The sequence below is a fragment of the Eretmochelys imbricata genome, chromosome 14 (assembly GCF_965152235.1).
Source record: "Eretmochelys imbricata isolate rEreImb1 chromosome 14, rEreImb1.hap1, whole genome shotgun sequence".
NCBI lineage: Eukaryota > Metazoa > Chordata > Testudines > Cheloniidae > Eretmochelys > Eretmochelys imbricata.
Genome location: NC_135585.1, coordinates 598,232 through 624,081, shown reverse-complemented (window position 1 = coordinate 624,081; position 25,850 = coordinate 598,232). Strand labels below are relative to the sequence as shown.

Here is a 25,850-nt window from a genome sequence, read left to right as displayed (position 1 = left end):
TTTATGTCCTGGCTGCCCTGGTGGTCCGGTCCCAAGATAGGGATATGGGTTCCGTCCATGGCCCCACCACAGTTAGGGAATCCCATTGCAGCAAAGCCATCCACTATGACCTGCACATTTCCCAGGGTCACTACCCTTGATATCAGCAGATCTTTGATAGCGTTGGCTACTTGCATCACAGCAGCCCCCACAGAAGATTTGCCCACTCCAAATTGATTCCCGACTGACCAGTAGCTATCTGGCGTTGCTTCCACAGAGCTATTGCCACTCGCTTCTCAACTGTGAGGGCTGCTCACATCTTGGTATTCTTGTGCCACAGGGCAGGGGAAAGCAAGTCACAAAGTTCCATGAAAGTGCCCTTATGCATGCGAAAGTTTTGCAGCCACTGAGAATCGTCCCAGACCCGCAGCACTATGCGGTCCCACCAGTCTGTGCTTGTTTCCCAAGCCCAGAATCGGCATTCCACCGCATGAACCTGCCCCATTAGCACCATGATGCCCACATTGCCAGGGCCCATGCTTTGAGAGAAGTCTGTGTCCATGTCCTCATCACTCTCATCACCGCGCTGACGTCATCTACTCGCCCAGTATCGCTTTGCCAGGTTCTGGTGCTGCATATACTGCTGGATAATGCGTGTGGTGTTTAATGTGCTCCTAATTGCCAAAGTGATCTGAGCCGGCTCCATGCTTGCCATGGTATGGCATCTGCACAGAAAAAAGGTGTGGAACGATTGTCTGCCGTTGCTCTGATGGAGGGAGGGGCGACTGACGATATGGCTTACAGGGTTGGCTTACAGGGAATTAAAATCAACAAAGGTGGTGGCTTTGCGAGAAACAAAATGGCCCCCTCAAGGATAGAACTCAAAACCTCAAGGATAGAACTCAAAACTGGGTTTAGCAGGCCTCTGATTTCATGGAGGGAGGGAGGAGAAAATGAATACAAAACAAAATCTGGTCTATTTCTTGTTTTGATCCACTTCATCTATCTTTATACATCTTGCTGGCAGCAGACTGTGTAGTACGACCGCTAGCCATCGTCATCTCCTGGGTGCTCGGCAGAAGACAGTGCATTGACTGCTGGCCATCCTCTTCTGCTGGCTGCAGATTAAAAGACAGTGCACTGCTGGTAGGACTGAATAGCCATGAAACAAAACTTAAAAGGGAAATGACTTGGCTGAATCACTCCCATGTTTGCCCAGGCGCCCCTGACCTCATCGAGGTCGGATAAAAGAGCACCCTGGACTATGTTGACGATGGCTACCAGTCATACTGCACTGTCTGCTGCCAAAAGGCAATAAATTGTTGCTGTGTAGCAATGCAGTACCGCGTCTGCCAGGACCCAGGAGACAGATGGTGACTGTTAGCTGAGCGGGCTCCATGGTTGCCGTGGAATGGCGTCTGCACAGGTAACTCAAGAAAAAAGGCACAAAACGATTGTCTGCCCTTGCTTTCACGGAGGGAGGGAGGGAAGGGGGGCCCGACGATATGTACCCAGAACCACCCGCGACAATGTTTTAGCCCCATCAGGCACTGGGATTTCTACCCAGAATTCAAATGGGCGGTGGAGACTGCGGGAACTGTGGGGTAGCTACCCACAGTGCAATGCTCCGGAAGTCAACGGTTGCCTCGGTACTGTGGACACACTCCGCCAACTAAATGCACTTAGAGCATTTGTGTTGGGACACACACAATCGACTGTATAAAAACGCTTTCTACAAAACCTACTTCTATAAATTCGACCTAATTTCGTAGTCTAGACATACCCTATGACTGTATGAATACTCATGATGTTATTGCCATATATACATTGACCTTAACAATTATAGTAATAGCAACCTACGCACTGTTAGATGAGAGTGGTAAAAATGCCTGAATTTCATCTACACTATAACTTTTCACCACTGCTAATGCTGGCAGAGCTACATTGGTAGTCAAATATGTCTATGAAGTTTGCCTAGTGTAGATAAGACCTAAGGGCTTGTAGTGACCCAAATTTGGGGCCATTTGACCAAGTGGTTTCTGAGTAAGGGCTCAGATTATCACACCATGGTGTCCAACACCCAAAGGTTACCCCCACAGCATGCATGCTGCCCACCAGCCCTTTGGGGAAGATGTAATTAAAAGGTTATTTCAAAAAGATTTTGCTTCTCCAGTATGCATTTGTCACAAGCCTCATGTGTTAATTCTGGCACCAAATTAATTATACTAAATATATGCTGGCAGAGGCATTAATAGAATTTTTAGCTTTTAAAGTTTCATACCAGCTGGCTAACTCAAGGGGCTAAGCAGTAGTCCTTTGAACCTGACCCCTCCTCACATTAGCCACTGTCAGTTTGAGTCCCACTTTAGGCAGAAATCTGGAAAAGGTTAGGAGGCATATTGCTAAAATCTGTCTTGGGCAGGGAGGTGGGTGTGTATTTTGGGGGAATATGATCAAAGTATTTGTTTAAAATTAAATATGCAAATGCTTTCTGGCAGAGGAGGGACATTTTAGGTGGTGGGGGAATAGAGGCAAGGAGTTTGGGGCTGCACTGAGGGGAGAAGGATAAGTGGAGATGAGTGGTAGGGGAGGTGAGAGCAGTTGTGTGGGGCAGCTCAGGTGAGGGGGAAGGGCATGGAGAAGGGGACATGGGGGTGAGTGACATAGGGACTGGAGGAAAATTGGGGGTGCACCTGTCACACCCACATTCTTCCATTCTTTGTGTGCCAGAATATGGAGTGTCTGAGCCCCTGTCCCTACACATACACCGCATCCACTGCGATCTGGGTTTCCCTGACCCCTGGCAGCCCCCTCTTCCTCCCCTGTGTGAGCTGGGTATCTGGGTGTGGTGCTTAGAACAGGCATAGAGCATGCACCAGGAACACATGGCTGACACTGGACACTCAGCTTCTCATCTATGCTTGACACATCAGAAACCTTCCTGTAGTGGAGATGGGGGAAGGGCACACCACTGACAGGAATGGGGTTGTTCACACATCTCAGAGCTATTGTTTCAGGCTGTATTCATCTGCATCTGGTATTCTCTCTCAGCTGAGAACATCCAGGGCCACTTAACACCTCTCTTATCCTGTAACTTTCAAGTCTGAAACTCTGAGAATGAACTGTAAACACTTAGCACAAAGCTGCCTCTGTCAGGGTTTTTCTTTGGATAAATGTAATCTGAGTACAGCAGAATATTCAGAAAGAACAAACTATTTTAAAAAGAAAATAAATCATACATGCAAAAGCTCCCTGGGGAGTTGGGGTGTTTAGGGGTGCAAGAGTGAGTGATAATAGGTAAGAAGGATTGGGTCTGCTGTGACTGATAAGTAGGGTTATCATATGTCTGGGGTTTTCCCACATATTGCCTCTTATTTGAAAAATCCGCCCGGACAGAGGATCAAAAAAAAAAAAGCAATGTCTGGGTTTTTTGTGGAGCAGACATTGCAGTTCAGAAAGAGCCCCAATTGGTGCCTCCCCTGCATCTGCATCTGATTGGTCCCTTGCAGCTGACAGATCACACCCACTCAGGCCACAGCTTCTAGCCCTGGGGTGGGGGAGAGCTGTTGCCAATCCTTTAGGATCTAAAGGTTTATTTATAAAAAGAAAGGTGAGTTAAAATTGGTTAAAGGAATCAAATACATGCAATAATTGCAAAGTTCTTGGATCAGGCTTGTAGCGGTGATGGAATAAACTGCTGGCTTAAGTCAAGTCTCTGGTTGCATCCAAATCATTGGAAGGTCCTCAGTCCTTTGGTTAGAATGTTCCCATTAGTGCAGTGGCTCTCAAACTTTTGCACTGGTGACCCCTTTCACACAGCAATCCTCTGTGGGCAACCCCTCCCCCCCTTAAATATATAAAAAGTGTTTTTAATTTATAACACCATTATAAATGCTGGAGGCAAAGCGGGGTTTGAAGTGGAGGCTGACAGCTTGTGACCCCACCCCATGTAATAGCCTTGTGACCCCCTGGGGGGTCCTGATCCCTGGTTTGAGAACATCTGCATTAGTACAAGTTCATAGTCCAGAGGTTTGAGCAAGAAAGGCCAAATGGAGATGGTTCCAGGACTTTTTATAGCTTCTGCCAAGTGAAGAGAAACCCATTGTTTTCCTTGTGGAAAATTAAAGGGAACAAGATGGTGTTTGGAGTCACATGGGCAAGTCACATGTCCATGCATGCTTTCGCTTAGTCATAGTAGAAGCCATCACAGGAAAGTCCATTAAGTGTAGATAGGTGTCTTCCCCAGTCCATTGTGAGTTAAATGTTCCTTGATGTACCGTTTAACCTGAATAGTTCCTTCAAGATGTGCAGGCTAAACTCCTTGTGGGTTTTACCATAGGAGCAAATACATCTGAAACACAGGTACAGAGCCAATACTCATAACCTCAAATACAAAAATGATACATATTCAGCAGATCATAACCTTTCCATAGGTTTCAGAGTAACAGCCGTGTTAGTCTGTATTCGCAAAAAGAAAAGGAGTACTTGTGGCACCTTAGAGACTAACCAATTTATTTGAGCATGAGCTTTCGTGAGCTACAGCTCACTTTACTTCTCATACTTTGTATGAGATTTGTTGCAATTCTATAACAATGGTAGCAACAATGAACTACATGGTTATATTTTATCAGATAACATCACTGATGGATCCCTCACTGCTCTCTTATGCTCTGTTAACTGCCATGAAGACATCATGGATGGCAGTGCAGTTAACCGTCAAGTTCCTAACCTAAGAAGACCGTCTACCCGGGGGCATTGGCATCCAGTTGACAGCAATCTCTTCAACCTTTCTCATCTCCGTGCCAGAACTAAAGTAATATCGGCAACAATAACTGAACTCCAGTAGGCAGATGACTGTGCTGTAATTGCACACTCAAAGGAGGATCTTCAAACAGCCTTTAAGTGCTTCTCTGAAGCTTACAAAAGCCTGGGGCTGACTCTGACCAGGGACTGGCTGGTGGAGAACTTTTGTTTTGCCAATGTTCAATGGTCAGACTCCACAAGGAAGATCTGTATCGACAAAGAAGAACTAGGAGATGTAGACTACTTTGCCTGTCTTGGCAGCCATCTCTCACAGAGGGCAGACATAGATGTTGAGATTCAGTACAGAATTTGCTGTGCCAGCCTTGCCTTTGGCAGACTGACTCACTGGGTGTTCAACAATCACAACATCAGAACACATACTATATTTCTAGTTTATAAAGCAGTGGTAATACCAACTCTCCTCTGCGGCTGTGAGACTTGGGTGACCTACAGAAAACACCTGAAAAATCTGGAACGCCAACACCAGCACTTTCTTTGGAAGATCCTCGAACATAAAGCGGGAGGATCATCGCACTAATGTTGGTGTCCTCACAGAGGCCAGCATCGTCAGTGTTGAGGCCCTGATTATCCAGCTCCAGCTGAGGTAGCCCAGGTACTGTGTGTGCATGCCTGATGGATGCTTATCAGAACAATTGCCGTACGCCCAACTCATCAAAGGAGAAAAGAAATGGGGAGGCCAAAAGAAACGCTTTAAAGACACCCTTAAGATAAACATCAAGAGATGTGGCATTGACACCACGCGCTGTGACACTGGGAGACAGCAGCCCAGGACAGGGATAACCAGCAAAGACTTGTCAGAGAGGGAACGTCCACTTTTGAGGAAAATCGCCTTGCCTGGTCACAGGAAAAACGCCAGAAAAGAAAGGAAAGACAACTGTCACACAGCAATTGCAGCCCAGCCCTGTCTTCAATTATCACTTGCAATGTCTACCAACAAGCCTGCGGCTCAAGGATCGGACTCCTCAGTCACCAAAGGACCCATGAAAAATAAAACCTGTGAAAGAGATCATCCTCGAGGGATCGCCAGCAATCTCACTGTGAAATCACTCCTTTTTTGGCAGTGCAGACATAACCAACGTAGCTGGGGCAACAAATGATACAATGTTTCAATGTACAGATGACACCCAACCTGGATGCAGCAGGTATTGACTTTTCATTAACTTACTCCTACTAAAAAAAGAAAAGGAGGACTTGTGGCAGGCACCTTAGAGACTAACAAATTTATTTGAGCATAAGTTTTTGTGAAGTGAGCTGTAGCTCAAGAAAGCTTATGCTCAAATAAATTTGTTAGTCTCTAAGGTGCCACAAGTCCTCCTTTTCTTTTTGCAGATACAGACTAACACGGCTGCTACGTATACTAGGGAAGTAGCAGTGCAACAGACCGAGGTAGCATTCTCTTTTCATTCCCTTGTAGAGTTAAGCTGGAGTGGGGGGAGGGAAAGGGGAGTATGCAGGGCATACTGATCATGAACAGAGATGTCCCTAAAAAGAAAAGGAGGACTTGTGGCACGTTAGAGACTAACAAATTTATTTGAGCATAAGCTTTCGTGAGCTACAGCTCACTTCATCGGAGCTTATGCTCAAATAAATTGGTTAGTCTCTAAGGTGCCACAAGTCCTCCTTTTCTTTTTGCGAATACAGACTAACACGGCTGCTACTCTGAAACCTGTCAGAGATATCCCTGGAATCCTTCTGAGAAATCTCAATTAAACTTTCATGGAGGTACTCTGCAATCCTCTCCCAAGGGTTTTTAGGGTTATTTGTTCCTCTGCAGTAGGACACTTTGCTGTGCCACTCTGCAGTGACTTCAGCAGGCAGGCACCACTGCAGTAAACAGACTCATGGCATTCAGGCCCAGCTGGCTTCAAAACACCAGGAACAGCTGTCCTCTGTGCCTTTGTTACCCTCGGGAGTGAGATCAGCTAAAATCACCACCACCTGTGGAAAACAGTGCCAGTGCTCAGAGCCATTACCCTGCACGTGTACCTAGGGAAATAGGGTCTGAAATTTTGTTAAATACAAGAATTCCTTCTCTTCCCCCCTCACCAACACCCCTGAAGGCCACACTCACCAGGGCTGGGGCTGAAGAGCAGTGCTTTGTACAGGTGTTTTGAAGCTGAAGTGTCAATAAACATCTTGTTTAAAATGTTAGGGGAGCAAGCAAAGGGAGTGCTGAAACTTAACTTTCGTTTTCTGTTGTGACTATACATATGTTACCTCTGTGTTTTATCTGTAACTGCTGCCTTTGTGGTCTTGAGGGGTACCCTCTCCACACTTGCAGAATGCTTGACCTTGATAAGGAGAGAAAAGAAGAGGACATAGGAAGATATGTTCAGCGAGATTCTGCAAGCCAGAGCAGCATCGGACCATGAACAGAAGGCTCCAAGTGTGAATATTTCAGACTTTATGGAGAGGGAAAGAGCAGCCGGGAGAAGGGCTCAGGAGCTGTATTAGGGAGATGGATTAGGATATAATGGGGCTTCTCTAGCACTAAACACAAATGCTGCAGATTCTTGTTGATCCACAGGCTTTCCTTCCTTTATAGTCAATGGAGTACTCCATTTCAACACCTCCCTTCTCGCTTCCCACATTCCACATGACATCAAGGGGCTATGTCCATATCCAAACCACTCCATGCCAGGGGACAAGAAGGAGAATCACTGCTTTACATACAGCAACTGTGACTCTCACAGCTCATGCTCAAATAAATTGTTTAGTCTCTAAGGTGCCACAAGTACTCCTTTTCTTCTCACAGCTCAGTGTATGTATAACTGAAATGGATGTGAATATTCTTTCTCCTTGTTAAGTCCTGTTCTGTTAATTTCAGAAATGTTTCTTGTATTTGTTTGTCTACACATTTTTTGCACTGGTTTTAGTATGCAATACAAATCTATTTGTTGGTAAATAAACTTTATTACTTCATACTATTTAAAGTGCCCACTACCTGTTCTTGCACAGGGTATTAGAACTTATAGGTTCAATGGCAAACTCACAGCTGTGATGGTGTGTACTGACACCATGCTAAGGCTACGGGATATGGGGAGCAGTAGTGAGGGGACCCATCCCTCAGCAGCTGCAGAGCATGCTCTAACTAGAGGGCCTACTTAAAAAGAGAGACAATTCCTCATAGCTGCTAAAATTTCAGGGCCAGGTACACCACAGTCCACCACACCATATTTCTGCAGTTGACTGTTAAATTGATCTTTCAAGGCCTCCCTCTAGCCTTATAGCTCCATATTGAGCTCTTTAACAGCTCTTATGTCTGGCTGTTCAAACTCAGCAGACAGGTGCTCCATCTCTGCCTGGCAGCAACATTTCCCTGTTTGCATCACCAGTATGACACAGGACACAACACGCAACTATAACCATTGAAATATTTTTCTCACTGAGATCCAATTGTGTGAGTGAAGGAACACTGGCGTCGTATAATCTCCCAAAAGCAGATTCAAATGTCATTCTGCACCTGCTGAACTGATAGCTGAATCTTTCCTTGGAACTGTCAAGGTGGCTGGTGTATGGCTTCATGAGCCAGAGGATGGAGTGGGTCCCCCAGCATCACTAGTGACATTTCAGCATTGCCAATAGTAATCCGAGGGTCAGGAAAGAAAGTCCCTTTTTGTAGCTTTCTGAACAGTTCTCTTTTTTTTAAAGATGTGAGCATCATACACCTTCCCTGACCAGCCAACAGGAAGCATCCACAATAATCCATCAACACTTGCATAACCGTAGAAAAGTATCAGAGTAACAGCCGTGTTAATCTGTATTCGCAAAAAGAAAAGGAGTACTTGTGGCACCTTAGAGACTAACCAATTTATTTGAGCATGAGCTTTCGTGAGCATCTGATGAAGTGAGCTGTAGCTCACGAAAGCTCATGCTCAAATAAATTGGTTAGTCTCTGAGGTGCCACAAGTACTCCTTTTCTTTTTTCGTAGAAAAGTAGTCCTTTCTGTCAAACTCTGTGGGACAAGGTGGTGCCAGAATACACATTTATGCCATTTCATCACTCCACCAGAGTTTGGGAATCCCATTGCTGCAAATCCATCCACTAGTCCCTGCACATTGCTGAGAGTCACAGTCCTGTGTAGCAGGAGATGATCAATGGCCCTGCACACTTCCATGGCAACAGCCGCCGCAGTGGATTTTCCAACTCCAGAATGATTTCCCACTCAGTGGTAGCAATCTGGCGTTGCAAGTTTTCACAGTGTGATCACACTCGCTTCTCCGCTGTCAATGTGGTTCTCATTCTAGTGTCCCTGTGCTAGAGGTCTGGGGCAAGCTTGGCACACAGATCCAGGAATGTGGCCTTGCAGATCTGAATGTTCTACAGATAAGTGCTCATTGTCCCAAGGCTGCATTACAATGAGATTCCCTCCAGTCAGTGCTTGTTTGTTGGGCCCAGAAGCAACATTCCACCATCTGGAGCTGCTCTGTGAACACTACCAATAACCTTGAATTGGTTCTTGCTGGATCCCACAGCAATCTGTCCTCCATGAACTCATGATGTTTCCTGCTGAATTGGTTCTTCTCATGGCTCTGCAAACACCAGAGGATCATGAGTCATATGCATTTGCAACATTTATGACAATAGTGCAGAGCTGGGCAGGCTCCATGCTTCTGTCAGAGATGGCAGACAAACGGGAAGGGATTTTTAGAAAAGGGGCAAAAATTATGGGATAAAGGTGACATTATGGGATGGAGTCAGTTGCATGCTGGGAAGTTGATCCTTTGGTCCCAGTCACCCCTGCATGACTCGTTTCTGCCCCACCCTAGATTGCCACAACTTCCCAAAAGGTAGTGCGCGGAATGGTGGCAGGTTGTACACTGGGATACCTATTGATGGCGCACCACACACTGCATTGACACAAACACTGCTGGTGAGTATGTGCAGCGCTGATGCAAGCAGACATGCACAGGTGCACAAGCAATATACTAACTGTGGTGATTTTATGCCGATGTGACTTGTGACTTGTGTCACCCGAAGTTTGTAATGTAGACATGGCCTGACAGCTGTGGGTGAGGAGGTGTAGGCTTTGGGGGACTGAGCAGTGTGGGCAGGGAGTGAACTTTGAGGAAGTAGTGAGCTGCAAGCATGGGATGATAGGGGGATGAGTGAGTTATGCAGCAGGCGGAGAGCAGGGGAAGGGGAACTGTGGAGAGAGCATGCTGTGAGAGTGGAGGGGGTGTGAGCAATGTGTGGGGATGCCAGGGCAGAGCTGTATAAAGGAGGAGATGGGTGAGGAGGGAAGGGATGAGCTGTGTAGAAAAGGGGAAGGGAAGGGATGAGCTGTGAGCTGTGTAGAAAAGGGGGTACAAGGGAAGGGATGAGCTTTTAGCAGGGGGATTTGTGTAGAGGAGGGGCAGATGCAGGAAGTTGTGTAAGAGGGTAGAGGGGGAGGGGCAGAGGGTGCAGGAGGAGGGGAGCTGTGGGGGAATGGGAGAGGCGGGGTGCTAGAGGAGGGGAGCTGTGGGGGGACGGACAGGGCTGCAGGAGGAGGGGGGCTGTGTGAGGGGAGGGGCTGGGGTGTGCAGAAGGAGGGGGGCTGTGTGGGGGGGGAGGGCTGGGGTGCAGGAGGAGGGGGGCTGTTGGGGAATAGGAGGGGCAGCGGTGCCGGAGGTGGGGGGCTGTGTGAGGGGAGGGGCTAGGGGGCTCAGGAGGAGGGGGGCTGTTGGGGAATGGGAGGGGCTGGGGGTACAGGAAGAGGGGAGCTGTGTGAGAGGAGGGGCTGGGGATGCAGGAGGAGGGGGTCTATGTGAGGGGAGGGGCAGGGGTGCAGGAGGAGGGGGGCTGTTGGGGAATAGGAGGGGCAGGGGTGCCGGAGGTGGGGGGCTGTGTGAGGGGAGGGACTGGGGGTGCAGGGGGAGGGGGTCTATGTGAGGGGAGGGGCAGGGGTGCAGGAGGAGGGGGGCTGTTGGGGAATGGGAGGGGTTGCGGGGTGCCAGGGGAGGGGCTGGGGGGTGCAGGAGGAGGGGGGCTGTTGGGGAATGGGAGGGCTGGGGGTACAGGAAGAGGGGAGCTGTGTGAGAGGAGGGGCTGGGGGTGCAGGAGGAGGGGGGCTATGTGAGGGGAGGGGCAGGGGTGCAGGAGGAGGGGGGCTGTTGGGGAATGGGAGGGGCTGGGGGTGCCAGGGGAGGGGCTGGGGGGTGCAGGAGGAGCAGGGCTGTTGGGGAATGGGGGGGCTGGGGGTACAGGAAGAGGGGAGCTGTGTGAGAGGAGGGGCTGCGGGTGCAGGAGGAGGGAGTCTATGTGAGGGGAGGGCCAGGGGTGAAGGAGGAGGGGGGCTGTTGGGGAATGGGGGGGCTGGGGGTACAGGAAGAGGGGAGCTGTGTGAGAGGAGGGGCTGGGGGTGCAGGAGGAGGGGGGCTATGTGAGGGGAGGGGCAGGGGTGCAGGAGGAGGGGGGCTGTTGGGGAATGGGAGGGTGGGGGTACAGGAAGAGGGGAGCTGTGTGAGAGGAGGGGCTGGGGGTGCAGGAGGAGGGGGGCTGTTGGGGAATAGGAGGGGCAGGGGTGCCGGAGGAGGGGGGCTATGTGAGGGGAGGGGCAGGGGTGCAGGAGGAGGGGGGCTGTTGGGGAATAGGAGGGACAGGGGTGCCGGAGGTGGGGGGCTGTGTGAGGGGAGGGGCTAGGGGTTGCAGGAGGAGGGGGGCTGTTGGGGAATGGGGGGGCTGGGGGTACAGGAAGAGGGGAGCTGTGTGAGAGGAGGGGCTGGGGGTGCAGGAGGAGGGGGGCTATGTGAAGGGAGGGGCAGGGGTGCAGGAGGAGGGGGGCTGTTGGGGAATGGGAGGGTGGGGGTACAGGAAGAGGGGAGCTGTGTGAGAGGAGGGGCTGGGGGTGCAGGAGGAGGGGAGCTGTTGGGAATAGGAGGGGCAGGGGTGCCGGAGGAGGGGGGCTATGTGAGGGGAGGGGCAGGGGTGCAGGAGGAGGGGGGCTGTTGGGGAATAGGAGGAACAGGGGTGCCGGAGGTGGGGGGCTGTGTGAGGGGAGGGGCTAGGGGGTGCAGGAGGAGGGGCGCTGTATGGGGGAGGGGAGGGCAGGGAGCAGCGGGAAGCACGAAGCCTTGCGGTGACGAGGCGCTGAGGGGGCGGGGCTAGGCGCATGCGTACTGCGCGGTGAATGTTGGCGACCGCGCAGGCGCGGCGGCGAGGGAGGGGCCAGGCGTTGGCGGCAAGGCGCGCGGGGCGCCGGGCGGTCCGTGCCTGGGCCCCGCCCACCGCGGCTCGCTCTGGCGGCGGGGGGCGGGGAGAGCCGGGCCTGGGCGAGAGAAGATGGCGGCGGCCGCCGGCGGGCGGGGCTTCGCGGTCTCGGTGCTGGCCCCGAACGGGCGGCGGGTCGCGGTGCGGGTGGGGCCCGGCACCACGCTGCTCCAGGTTGGTCCTGCCCGGCGGGAGGCGGCCCCGGGGGGGTGATACCCGCGGAGCGAGGCCCGCTGCGAGCAGCCCCGGGCCGCCCCTTGCGGCGCCCGGCTGCGCGGCGGCTGTCGGGGCCCCGCCCGCCGGGTACCCGCCGGCGCCCCGCCCGCTAACGGCCCTTCTGTCCCCGCAGGTTCTGGAGGAAGCTTGCGGGAGGCAGAACTTCGATGCCGGCGAGTACGATCTGAAGTGAGTCTCGGCCGGGGTGGACGCGCCCTCTCCGTGCCTGGCCGGCCTCGGAGCGGACAGCGGGCTCGCCCTGGGCGCCGCGGGCCGGGGCCTCGCGCCCCTTGCCGCCGTGCGGTGGACGTGCCCGCCCGGCTCTGCGTGCTCCGTGCGCCGCGCAGGACGAGCGAGCTCAGCGGCGAGCTGCCCAGGCCGTTCCTGCGCGGGCGGCGGCTCCACAGGGCAGCCCAGAGCCGTCTCTCTGGGGCTCCGGCCGAGTCCCGCATCAGAAGGCGCCGGCCTGTCAGTGGCTGAGCTTTGAGACTGGGAGGGAGGAGGCGCTGGAACAGCAGGCAAACTTGCCTTGGCTGCTTTTACGGTTTGTTAGTTTCTCCCAGTTGGTGTTACGGGAGCATATACACAGAGTGTTTCAGGCTCTGCCCTGCTGTAAAGATGCTTATAGGCCTGAGGTACTGCTTTGTTCAAAAACTTCAAAATGGATGTTTATACAGTAACTCCCCACTTAACGTCCTCTCGCTTAACATTGTTTCGCTCTTACATCCCTGCTCAATTACAGAACAAGCTCCATTTAAAGTTGTGCAGTGCTTTGCTATAATGTCGTTTGGCTGCTTGCTTTGTCCACAGCTGGCAGCCCCCTATCAGCTCCCCTGTGCCCCCCCCACCCCGCCAAAGTGCCTCCTGCCCGCCAGCAGACTGTACCGATCAGTGCCTTCCTCCTCCTGCCCACGGCAGTCAGCTGGCTTGCAGCTTCAGGAGGGAGGGGAGAGGAGCAAGGACTCTGTGTGCAGGCTCCCCCTGCCTCCCCAAACCTCGCAAGCCAGCTGATTGCTTGAGTCTTCACGGCTGAGGATGTTAGGGAGATTCCCAGACCTGAACCATCTTTTGTAGGTGACAAATCTGAGGAATTGTCACAGATTGAATGTCACTAGAGGAGGTTTTGGAATTGAGAAACTGAACAGTAACAAGTCACCAGGACCAGATGACACTCACCCACGGGTTCTGAAAGAATGCAAATGTGAAATTGTGGAACTATTAACTATGGTTTGTAAACTGTCCTTTAAATCAGCTACTGTACCCAATGACTGGAAGATAGCTTATGTAACGCCAATATTTAAGAAGGGCTCTAGAGGTGATCCTGACAATTACAGACCGGTAACTCTAATGTCAGTACTGGGCAAATTAGTAGAAACAACAGTAAAGAATAAAATTGTCAGACACACAGAAGAACATAAATTGCTGCGCAAAAGTCAATATGGCTTCTGTAAAGGGAGATCATGTCTTACTAATCTATTAGAGTTCTTTGAGGGGGTCAACAGCCATGTGGACAAGGGGGATCCAGTGGACATAGTGTACTTAGATTTCCAGAAAGCCTTTGACAAGGTCCCTCACCAAAGGGTCTTATGTAAATTAAGTTGTCATGGGATAAGAGGGAAGATCCTTTCATGGATTGGGAACTGGTTAAAAGACAGGGAACAAAGGGTAGGAATAAATGGTAAATTTTCAGAATGGAGAGGGGTAACTAGAGGTGTTCCCCAAGGGTCAGTCCTAGGACCAATCCTATTCAACTTATTCATAAATGGTCTGGAGAAAGGGGTAAACAGTGAGGTGGCAAAGTTTGCAGCAGATACTAAACTACTCAAGATAGTTAAGACCAAAGCAGACTGTGAAGAAATTCAAAAAGATCTCACAAAACTAAGTGATTAGGCAACAAAATGGCAAATGAAATTTAATGTGGATAAATGTAAAGTAATGCATATTGGAAAAAATAACCCCAACTATACAGACAATATCATGGGGGCTAATTTAGCTACAACTAATCAGGAGAAAGTTCTTGATGTCATTGTGGGTAGTTCTCTGAAAACGTCCACGCAGTGTGCAGCAGCAGTCAAAAAAGCAAATGGGATTTTAGGCATCATTAAAAAAGGGATAGAGAATAAGACGGAGAACATATTATTACCCTCATATAAATCCATGGTATGCCCGCATCTTGAATACTGCTTACAGATGTGGTCCCCTCATCTCAAAAAAGATATACTGGCATTAGAAAAGGTTCAGAAAAGGGCAACTAAAATGATTAGGGGTTTGGAATGGGTCCCATATGAGGAGAGATTAAAGAGGCTAGGACTTTTCAGCTTGGAAAAGAGGAGACTAAGGGGGGATATGATAGAGGTGTATAGAATCATGAGTGGTGTGGAGAAAGTGAATAAGAAAAAGTTATTGTTCTCATAATATAAGAACTAGGGGCCACCAAATGAAATTAATTGGCAACAGGTTTAAAACAAATAAAAGGAAGTTCTTCTTCACTCAGCGCACAGTCAACATGTGGAACTCCTTGCTTGAGGAGGCTGTGAAGGCTAGGATTATAACAGGGTTTAAAAGAGAACTGGATACATTCATGAAGGTTAAGTCCATTAATGGCTATTAGCCAGGATGGGTAAGGCGTTGTGTCCCTAGCCTCTGTTTGTCAGAGGGTGGAGATGGATGGCAGGAGAGAGATCACTAGATAATTACCTGTTAGGTTCACTCCCTTTGGGGCACCTGGCATTGGCCACTGTCGGGAGACAGGATACTGGGCTGGATGGACCTTTGGTCTGACCCAGTATGGCCATTCTTATATTCTGTTCTTGCCGTGGTCAGGAGGGAGGGGGGAGGAGTGAGGACATGGTGTGTCTCCCCCTTCCCTTTTCTGCCTCCTGCCCGCGGCATTCAGCTGGCTTGCGGTGTTCAGGAGGGAGGGGGAGCCTGTGTGCTGTGTCCTTGCTCCTGCCTCCTGAAAGCCGTGGGCATGAGGCAGGGGAGGGAAGGGGGAGGAGCGAGGACACTGCAAGTGGAGTAAAGGGGGAGGAGCGGGGGAAGAAAAGGTGGGTTAAGGGTGGGGGCTTGGGGGAAGGGGTGGAGTGGGCAGGCTGGGGGTTGAGGCCCCCCGCCCCTGGTGCTTGCAGAGTAGGGGAAGCTGCTGCGCAACTTGCTTCTCCTAGCCTACAGCACCTTCAGCCTCCTTGGCTGCCTCATTGTCTCCAGTGCCAGTGAGCTGTGCCTGTGTGGGGTAAGGTAGGGGCACCTCCCAACTATAGTACTGTACTGTATGGCAAAAAAAAAATTTCCCTGGAACCTAACCCCCCCCATTTACATTCATTCTTATGGGGAAATTGGATTCGCTTAACATCGTTTCACTTAAAGTCACATTTTTCAGGAACATAACTACAACGTTAAGTGAGGAGTTACTGTATTCTGAACCAGGCCTCCACTTCCAGATCTCCATAAAGGTGACAATTCCACCATTCCTATTACTTTCTACCCCATGTGTTGCCTAGCCTGTTCACTTGTATTCTACCTCTTCCTTATAGTCTTGGGAGAAGAGATGAGAACCGTGAGTCCTTGCAAAGTCTATGACCTCCACCACCAATCTGCACATTTTCAGTATGCTGAATTATTTTTTGTGGGTTTGCTTACTAAAATTACAGCTTTGCACCGTAGACTCCAACCCATGACGCTTCATCAACCTATGGAGAAGTGCACAGTTTTTTTCCTGCTCCAGGCAGTGTATTGCTCGAAATCTCTGTAATGATCTGAGGGGAAGTATGTGGTTTTACCTGATCTCCTTCTTGGGCTTGTTTCTTTTGCAGATTTCAGAGGTCTGTGCTAGATCTTTCTCTGCAGTGGAGATTTGCCAAATTGCCCAACAATGCCAAGCTGGAGGTGGTGCCAATCACTCGTAACAGAGCGGGAACTGAAAACAGAGTATGTCAATTTCACAACATGAACTAAGTTTATTTAGTTTGCAGCCATACTGGGTTTGATCTTGTCGGATCAAATAAGAATGAGAGACCAGATGAGTGAGGTAATATTTTATTGAACATACGAACGGTCATACTGGGTCAGGCCAAAGGTTCATCCAGCCCAGTATCCTGTCTTCTGACAGTGGCTAGTGCCAGGTGCTTCAAAGGGAATGAATAGAACAGATAATCATCAAGTGATCCATCCCCTGTCGCCCATTCCCAGCTCCTGGCAAACTGAGGCTAGGGACACTTCTGAGCATGGTTTTGCATCCCTGCCCATCCTAGCTAATGTTCATTCATGGACATATCCTCCATGAATTTATCTAGTTCTTTTTTGAACCCCATTGCCCTGTGTAAGCTCAAAAGCTTGTCTCTCTCACCAACAGAATTTGGTCCCATAAAAGATATTACTTCACCCACTTTATGTCTCTAATATCCTGGGACCAACACAGGTACAACAACACTACATACAACTAATGAGCATGGTCAGCCTTGGCCAGTACTTGGATTGGAAACCACCCAAAGAATGCTCAGGTGCCGCAGAAGGTAGTGTTGGTGATTCAGTAGTTGACTCTCCCCATTTACAATCAGTGTTAAATCAGTGTCCCAGCCTTCTGCTAGGACATGCTATTGGAGGGGGAAATTTTTTTAGGTGAGATATAAAACTAAGGTCCTGATCATCTGTAGTCATTAAAGATTCCACATCATTTTGTCCAGAAATTGAGGCCATTTTCCTGACCTAATTTTTGTTTCAGGAATTATATTCTGCTACCCTAAATTCCGCCTGCAATCTCAAATTGTTACAGGATTCTTTTTCACTTCTTATTCTGCGTTTTTTTTACTGTTGTTTTATTGTGCACTCAGACAACTTCCAAGTTTTATCTCAAAGGTGGCTGTGTTCAGCAGTGGGTCAGATAGCCCATTTATATATTGTAGGGCTGTCAAGTGATTACGAAAATTAATCACGATTAATCTTACAATTATAAAAATTAATTGCGCTGTTAAACAGTAATAGAATACTTAAATATTTTTGGATGTTTTCCATTTTTTAAAATACATTGATTTCACTTTCAACACAATACAGTGTACAGTGCTCACTCTATATTTATTTTTGAAAAATAAATGTCAAACTTTAGAGTCTATAAGTCCACTCAGTCCTACTTCTTGTTCAGTCAGTTGCTTATACAACAAGTTTGTTTACATGTGCAGGAGACAGTGCTGCCCGCTTCTTGTTTACAATGTCATCCGAAAGTGAGAACATGCATTCGCGTGGCAATTTTGTAGCTGGCATTGCAAGATATTTATGTGCCAGATATGCTAAACATTCATATGCCACTTCATGCTTTGGCCACCGTGCCAGAGGACATGCTTCCATAGTGATGATGACGCTTGTTTAAAAAAACCAATGTGTTAATTAAATTTGTGACTGAACTCCTTGGGGGAGAATTGTATGTCTCCTGCTCTGTATTTTACCTACATTCTGCCGTATATTTCATGTTATAGCAGTCTTGGATGATGACCCACCATGTTGTTTGTTTTAAGAACACTTTCACTGCAGGTTTGACAAAATGCAAAGAAGGTATTAATGTGAGATTCTAAAGATTGCTATAGCACTCGATCCAAGGTTTAAATATCTGAAGTGTCTTCCAAAATCTATTGGGGTGAGGCGTGAAGCATGCTTTCAGAAGTCTTAAAAGAGAGAAACTCCGATGCAGAAACTACAGAACCCAAACCACCAAAAAAGAAAATCAACCTTCTGCTGGTGGTATCTGACTCAGATGATGAAAATGAACATGCGTTGGTCTGCACTGCTTTGGATGGTTATTGAGCAGAACCCATCATCAGCATGAATGCATGTCCTCTGGAATGGTGGTTGAAGCATGAAGAGATATATGACTCATTAGCACGTCTGGGGCGTAAATATCTTGCAACACCAGCTAAAACTGCCATGCAAACACATGTTCTCACTTTCAGGTGACATTGTAAACAAGAAGTGGGCAGCATTATCTCCCGCACATGTAAACAAACTTGTTTGTCTGAGCGATTGGCTGAACGAGAAGTAGGACTGCGTGGACTTGTAGGCTCTAAAGTTTGACATTCTTTTATTTTTGAATGCAGTTTTTTGTGTGTTCATAATTCTACATTTGTAAGTTCAACTTTCATGATAGAGATTGCACTACAGTACTTGTATTAAGTGAATTGAAAAATACTATTTTTATTTTTACAGTGCAAATATTTATAATGTGAGCCCTATACACTTTGTATTCTGTGTTGAAATAGAAATCAATATATTTGAAAATGTAGAAAAATATACAAACTAATAAATTTCAATTGGTATTTAACAGTGTGATTAAAACTGCGATTAATTGTGATTAATTTTTTAATCACTGTTAATTTTTTTGAGTTAATTGCTTGAGTTAACTGCGATTAATTGACAGCCCTAATTTTATAAAATGCTGGAATAACTCCCTTGGCCACTTTTATTCTCCTTATGATGTTTGTATTACAGATTTGTAAAGTATTTATTGCTGTAGCAGCTAAATGCTTATTTGCAGTAAATTAAGAAAAAATAGTATTATATAAATTAAAAAAAAAATTACCCTGTATTTTATTATTAGAAATGGATACTGTGTGATCTTGCTGAAATGGAGTCTGCAAATATTAAATTGTCTGTCACTGTGATCCCTATGGATATTTTGTCTAACAGAGGTTCTCAAACTTTGTGACAGAACACATGATGCTGGTTTCTTTTTATTTTCATCTGCTAAATTGTGATGGAAGACTACTATCCCTAATGTTATATTTCTTCATAGGCATTTGCTGAAGTTCCAGTAATGTTATACGATTCATACATAAAGGCAGATATCCATGAGCTATTGTCTGTATAGACAAGGAGTAATTGTGGCACCTTAGAGACTAACAAATTTATTTGAGCATAAGCTTTCATCGGATGAAGTGAGCTGTAGCTCACGAAAGCTTATGCTCAAATAAATTTGTTAGTCTCCAAGGTGCCACAAGTGCTCCTTTTCTTTTTGTGAATACAGACTAACACGGCTCCTACTCTGAAACCTGTCTGTATAGAGTTGTGGTCCATATTGTGAAAAAGTTTGTGAGCCTTTGCTCTAGCAGGCTGTGTTGGACTTGGGGATGTTATCATGTATCTACACTTGTCCTCTGCATGACCCCCCCCCCAACCTCCCATTTTATGCATTGCTTCAGTGACTTTACTTTTCACTTTGTGGAAGAAGAAAGCTCCGGCTGGGTGGTGTTTACTTTGGGTGGCTCCTGAAAGTGACCGGCACATCTCCCTGGCAGTGACTCCTAGGTGGGGGGATCAGGGGGGTCTCCCTATGCTGCCCCTGCCTGTAGGCACTGCCCCCACAGCTCCCATTGGTCGCAGTTCCCGGCCAAAGGAGCTGCAGAGTTGGTGCTCGGGGTGGGGGTAGCTCGCAGAGACCCACTTGTCCCCCCCACCCCAGGGGTCGCAGGGATGTGCCGGCCACTTCTGGGAGCAGCGTGGAGCAGGGCAAGCAGGGAACCTGCCTTAACCCCACTGTGCTGCCGCACTTTTAGCATCTAAAATCTTCTAGTTTGGCTTCAGTAACCTCCAGGAAATAGTGGGAGGAGGAGGAGTTGATCAGTGGGGCCCGTGGATCCCCTGGAGTACCCTTGGGGACCGTGGACCTCAGTTTGAGAAACGCTGAGCTACAAGAGATTTATGATATTTATTTATTTATATTACAGTACGGTCTAGAGGGATCAGGCCTTTTTGGGGCCGGGCATTGTACAGAGAAGTAATTAAAAAAAGACAGTTACTATTCCAAAGACTCTTGCTTTTAAGATCTTGAAGGGTGGAATGTAAACAGAGTTCCCATCCCATAATGCAAGAACAACAAGGTATGGAATTTAATGGTATAAAGCCAGTATAAGGAAAATACATTGTACAATACGTAGTTGGCCAAAAGAACTCCCTGCCAGTGTCAGATTTAATAATTTTATTAAGATAATGTTGAAGTAAAAAGAAAACAGTACAGAGTTTAAGCATAGAAGTTTCTGGTTATCAGGGAATAAGGTACAGATTATCAAGGGGTGTGAAATTCGGTTTAGGAACGGGTGGTGTAAGGAATACATAATCTGCAATCTCCCCGATTGGGGGTAAAAGTTAAACGGGTCAAAGTACAGACATTGAGATATGGGGGTATGTTGTCCATATAATAGCTATGTTCAGGTGTGGAGTATGATGAGTGGATACGATGATTAGGATGGATCTCATAGAATATCAGAGTTGGAAGGGACTTCTGGAGGTCATCTAGTCCAACCCCCTGCTCAGAGCAGGACCAATCCCCAACTAAATCATCCCAGCCAGGACTTTGTCAAGCCTGACCTTAAAAACTTCTAAGGAAGGGGATTCCAGCACCTTCCTAGGTAACACATTCCAGCCTCCTAGTGAAAAAGTTTTTCCTAATATCCAACCTAAATCTCCCCCACTGCAACTTGAGACCATTACTCCTTGTCCTAGAATAGATCTTGATCTAGACTATTCTAGATCCATCCTCTTTGGATCTACCTTTCAGGTAGTTAAAAGCAGCTATCAGGTCCCCCTTGTTCTTCTCTTCCATAGACCAAACAATCCCAGTTCCCTCAGCCTCTCCTCATAAGTCATGTGTTCCAGACCCCTAATCATTTTTGTTGCCCTTCGCTGAACTCCCTCCAATTTCTCCACATCCTTCTTGTAGTGTGGGGCCCAAAACTGGACACAGTACTCCAGATGAGGCCTCACCAGTGTTGAATAGAGGGGAACGATCACGTCCCTTGATCTGCTGGCAATGCCCCTACTTATACACCCCAAAATGCCATTGTCCTTCTTGGCAACAAGGGCGCACTGTTGACTCATATCCAGCTTCTCATCCACTGTCACCCCTAGGTCCTTCTCTGCAGAACTGCTGCCTAGTCTGTAGCGGTGCATTGGATTCCTCCGTCCTAAGTGCAGGACTCTGCACTTGTCGTTGTTGAACCTCGTCAGATTTCTTTTGGCCCAATCCTCCAATTTGTCTAGGTCCCTCTGTATCCTATCCCTACCCTCCAGCATATCTACCACTCCTCCCAGTTTAGTGTCATCTTGCTGAGTGTGCAATCCACACCATCCTCCAGATTATTAATGAAGATATAGAACAAAACCAGCCCCAGGATCTACCCTCATTTGATGGGATTTAATGTTCAGTGAGTTTATGGTTCCAGTTCATATGGTCCAATGGAAAAAGTCTCTCAGTCCTTTCCCATAGTTGATGTAGGATGTCGTACCAGTTCACACCTCCTGGTACTGTCGGTGGCCGGTGATGTGTTTGATATAGATGTCCCTGGACCATCGGATGGTGTCCGAGACCATGAGGCGCTGCATGAGCCGTGCGTAGCGTCGACCGATCCCACAGGTCCGCAGCACATGCTTGTTGCAGGGGTCCCAGGCGCCCAGGGCTTCGACGATCAGGGCATCCATGTGCACCTTGTAGCCCTTCGCTCTCAGGGTGTCGGTCAGGGGGGCATATTTTTCCAGCTTACGAGCTCGGGCTTCGCGGAAGGCCAGGGTCCTGTTCTCGAAGGAGACCGTGATGTCGACGAGGATGATCTTTTTCTGGGCCTCGTCGGTGACTACCACGTCAGGTCGCAACTGGCTGTCAGTACCGGGGATGGCTCAGTTCACGGCGACCTCCCCCAGGCGCGGTGCGATGGCACTTGGGTTTTCAAATCTCTGGATAATTTCATGAGCAGAATCGACATTAGTAATTATGTGCTGAAATGGAGGCAATCCAACCTTATGCTTAATGGTGTGGGCTGATTTCCACAGGCTTGGGGATGAATTCCCACTCTGTGTTCCCCATGGTATGGTAGCTTGGGCCGATGTGGAGGTTTGTGAACGTGAGGAGATGTGGTTTCCCCTGACACATTTGGCACTGGGGTAGTCAGTTCTAGAGACTGGATCCTGGATTTGATAAATCACTGATTTGTTCAACAAATTGGATGTCTGGGAATTAGAATGGTAATTGGTCTGGGATTTATCATCAGCATTTGTTTGTAAGGATCCTTGACCCCTCTAGAACATATCTGCAGAGCAATGCCCACCAGATTCCTATGTGGTGTGGATGGGGAAGGAAGGCACTATTACAAAGAACTAACCTAGAGATACAGCCATCCATCTTTTATGCACATTTGTAAACTTAGCAACTATTTGGCACCATTCTCTGTAGTATTTTATATGCAGCCTGGGATTTTTGAAAAGAGTTTTTAATTGACTGACTATGACTTTCGTGACATTTTTGGCTTTGAACTGTTGCCCAAAAACTGATGTAATTGCCAGTTTGAATTTCTGGGCAGGATTCTTGTAGCATGGTGATGTCAGCTGTCAGCACACATCTGTAGCTGAGGATAATCTAAGGCTGGTCTCTGGCAAAGAAGAAAATAGGAGACTGTGTTAGTGATGGGATGAAACTACTTAGCTACCATGTAGTGGCTGATAATGCTCACTGTTTCTTCTGTGCAGGAAGGTTCCTGTCTCTTAGCAGTACTACAAGAGCAGGACCTGAGGTCCTGCTCTTGTAGTAGCAAACACGTGCCACAAAGGAATTTGTTGTAGATTGTCTCCTTTTTTTAACCCTCCTTTGAAAAGGAAAATATGCTAAAATATTTGGCTTGACTCTCTTGTCTCTGTTTCCCTCAAGCTGCTCAAGCACTATGGTGGAAGGTTTGTATAAAAACCTAGATATATAGGAAGAAAGCATTTGTTGATGTTCTGTGCGCGTGACCTTTTGAAGTTGTTCACATTCTCTGATTCCTTGGGTAATTTTGGTTTTATGGGGCTGGTGAAAACCATGGTTCGCTAGAAATCATGGGATACTGCCCTGTGGGGGATTCTCGGTAACAGTGCAGCCAAATAGGTGCATCATCAACAAGCTACCTATGTTAGAAGTTCACTTGCCACCCAAAAAGTGGAGTTTACAACTAGAGGCAACCAACGCCGCCTCCTGTCTCAGTCTGCTACTTACTGATACGGAGGAACTGATTGAGAACAAAAGGGAAGCTTTGAACCAGTGATCATAAGCTACTTAAGTTGCCATGGGATAAGGGAAGATCCTTCCATGGATTGAGAACTAGTAAAAGACAGGGAACAAAGGGTAGGAATAAATGGTAAATTTTCAGAATGGAGAGGGGTAACTAGAGGTGTTCCCCAAGGGTCAGTCCTAGGACCAATCCTATTCAACTTATTCATAAATGATCTGGAGAAAGGGGTAAACAGTGAGGTGGCAAAGTTTGCAGCAGATATTAAACTGCTCAAGATAGTTAAGACCAAAGCAGACTGTGAAGAAATTCAAAAAGATCTCACAAAACTAAGTGATTAGGCAACAAAATGGCAAATGAAATTTAATGTGGATAAATGTAAAGTAATGCACGTTGGAAAAAATAACCCCAACTATACAGACAATATGATGGGGGCTAATTTAGCTACAACTAGTCAGGAGAAAGATCTTGGAGTCATCGTGGATAGTTCTCTGAAGATGTCCATGGAGTGTGCAGCGGCAGTCAAAAAAGCAAACGGGATTTTGGGAATCCTTAAAAAAGGGATAGAGAATAAGATGGAGAATATCTTATTGCACTTATATAAATCCATGGTACGCCCACATCTTGAATACTGACAGGTGTCAGAGTATTCAGAGTTTCAGCCGTGTTAGTCTGTATTCGCAAAAAGAAAAGGAGTACTTGTGGCACCTTAGAGACTAACAAATTTATTTGAGCATAAGCTTTCGTGAGCTGTACATGGCAGAGGGGCATTGCTGGCACATGATGGCATATATCACATTGGTAGATGTGCAGGTGAATGAGCCTCTGATAGTGTGGCTGATGTGATTAGGCCCTCTGATGGTGTCAGTGTAGTGATAATCAAGGTGGGCGATTTCCAGCAGTTGACAAGAATGTCTGAGGAACAGTTTGGGGGGGGGGGAATAAACATGGGGAAATAGTTTTACTTTGTGTAATGACTCATCCACTCTGTCTCTATTCAAGCCTAAGTTAATTGTATCCAGTTTGCAAATTAATTCCAATTCAGCAGTCTCTCGTTGGAGTCTGTTTTTGAAGTTTTTTTGTTGAAGAATTGCAACTTTTAGGTCTCTAATCGAGTGACCAGAGAGATTAAAGTGTTCTCCAACTGGCTTTTCAATGTTATAATTCTTGACGTCTGATTGGTGTCCATTTATTCTTTTACGTAGAGACTGTCCAGTTTGACCAATGTACATGGCAGAGGGGCACTGCTGGCACATGATGGCATATATCACATTGGTAGATGTGCAGGTGAATGAGCCTCTGATAGTGTGGCTGATGTGATTAGGCCCTCTGATGGTGTCCCCTGAATAGATATGTGGACACAGTTGGCAACGGGCTTTCTTGCAAGGATAAGTTCCTGGGTTAGTGGTTCAGTTGTGTGGTATGTGGTTGCTGGTGAGTATTTGCTTCAGTTTGGGGGGCTGTCTGTAGGCAAGGACTGGCCTGTCTCCCAGGATCTGTGAGAGTGATGGGTCATCCTTCAGGATAGGTTGTAGATCCTTGATGATGCGTTGGAGAGGTTTTAGTGGGGGCTGAAGGTGATGGCTAGTGGCGTTCTGTTATTTTCTTTGTTGGGCCTGTCCTGTAGTAGGTGACTTCTGGGTACTCTTCTGGCTCTGTCAATCTGTTTCTTCACTTCCGCAGGTGGGTATTGTAGTTGTAAGAATGCTTGATAGAGATCCTATAGGTGTTTGTCTCTGTCTGAGGGGTTGGAGCAAATGCGGTTGTATCGTAGAGCTTGGCTGTAGACAATGGATCGTGTGGTGTGGTCTGGATGAAAGCTGGAGGCATGTAGGTAGGAATAGCGGTCAGTAGGTTTCCGGTATAGGGTGGTGTTTATGTGACCATCGCTTATTAGCTCTGTAGTGTCTGGGAAGTGGATCTCTTGTGTGGACACTCGATTACAGACCTAAAAGTTGCAATTCTTCAACAAAAAAACTTCAACAACAGACTCCAACGAGAGACTGCTGAATTGGAATTAATTTGCAAACTGGATACAATTAACTTAGGCTTGAATAGAGGCTGGGAGTGGATGGGTCATTACACAAAGTAAAACTATTTCCCCATGTTTATTCCTGCCCTTCCCCCCACTGTTCCTCAGACGTTCTTGTCAACTGCTGGAAATGGTCCACCTTGATTATCACTACAAAAGGTTTCCCCGCCCCCCGATCTCCTGCTGGTAATAGCTCACCTTAAGTGATCACCCTCGTTACAGTGTGTATGGTAACACCCATTGTTTCATGTTCTCTATGTATATAAATCTCCCCACTGTATTTTCCACTAAATGCATCCGATGAAGTGAGCTGTAGCTCACGAAAGCTTATGCTCAAATAAATTTGTTAGTCTCTAAGGTGCCGCAAGTCCTCCTTTTCTCTTTGTGAATAAGAGTGGATTGAAGTGATGTGTGTTGTACCTCCGTGGTCCCACATGTGGATGTGCTCAATTGCTGTTTGTTGTGCCTGAGGGAAGCCCATTCCCCAAACTGATGCTCAGTCTGTGCCCGCACCAGAAGGTCATGGAGGGTCTAGGTCATCCTTACTGAGGAGGTCTTATGAGACCAGTTATTCATTCTGATACTGGATCAG

General features: G+C 47.5%; 1 protein-coding gene across 4 annotated transcripts in view; it reads left to right on the top strand.

Moving 5' to 3' along the window:
- Positions 1–12,020: 12,020 nt before the first annotated feature.
- Positions 12,021–25,850, top strand: part of ASPSCR1 (ASPSCR1 tether for SLC2A4, UBX domain containing) — an 87,806-nt gene continuing 73,976 nt past the window's right edge. Inside the window, exons 1-3 of one of the 4 annotated variants that reach the window (XR_013347873.1) lie at positions 12,021–12,169; positions 12,345–12,400; positions 16,024–16,138. Coding sequence is in view for 3 of the 4 variants with exons in the window: in XM_077833262.1 (XP_077689388.1) it covers positions 12,068–12,169; positions 12,345–12,400; positions 16,024–16,138 (273 nt within the window). In the remaining variant the exon portion in view is untranslated. Of the gene's footprint in view, positions 12,170–12,344; positions 12,401–12,694; positions 12,756–16,023; positions 16,139–25,850 lie in introns of those variants that run through there. The other 3 variants (XM_077833262.1, XM_077833263.1, XM_077833264.1) reach the window with 3 other exon arrangements.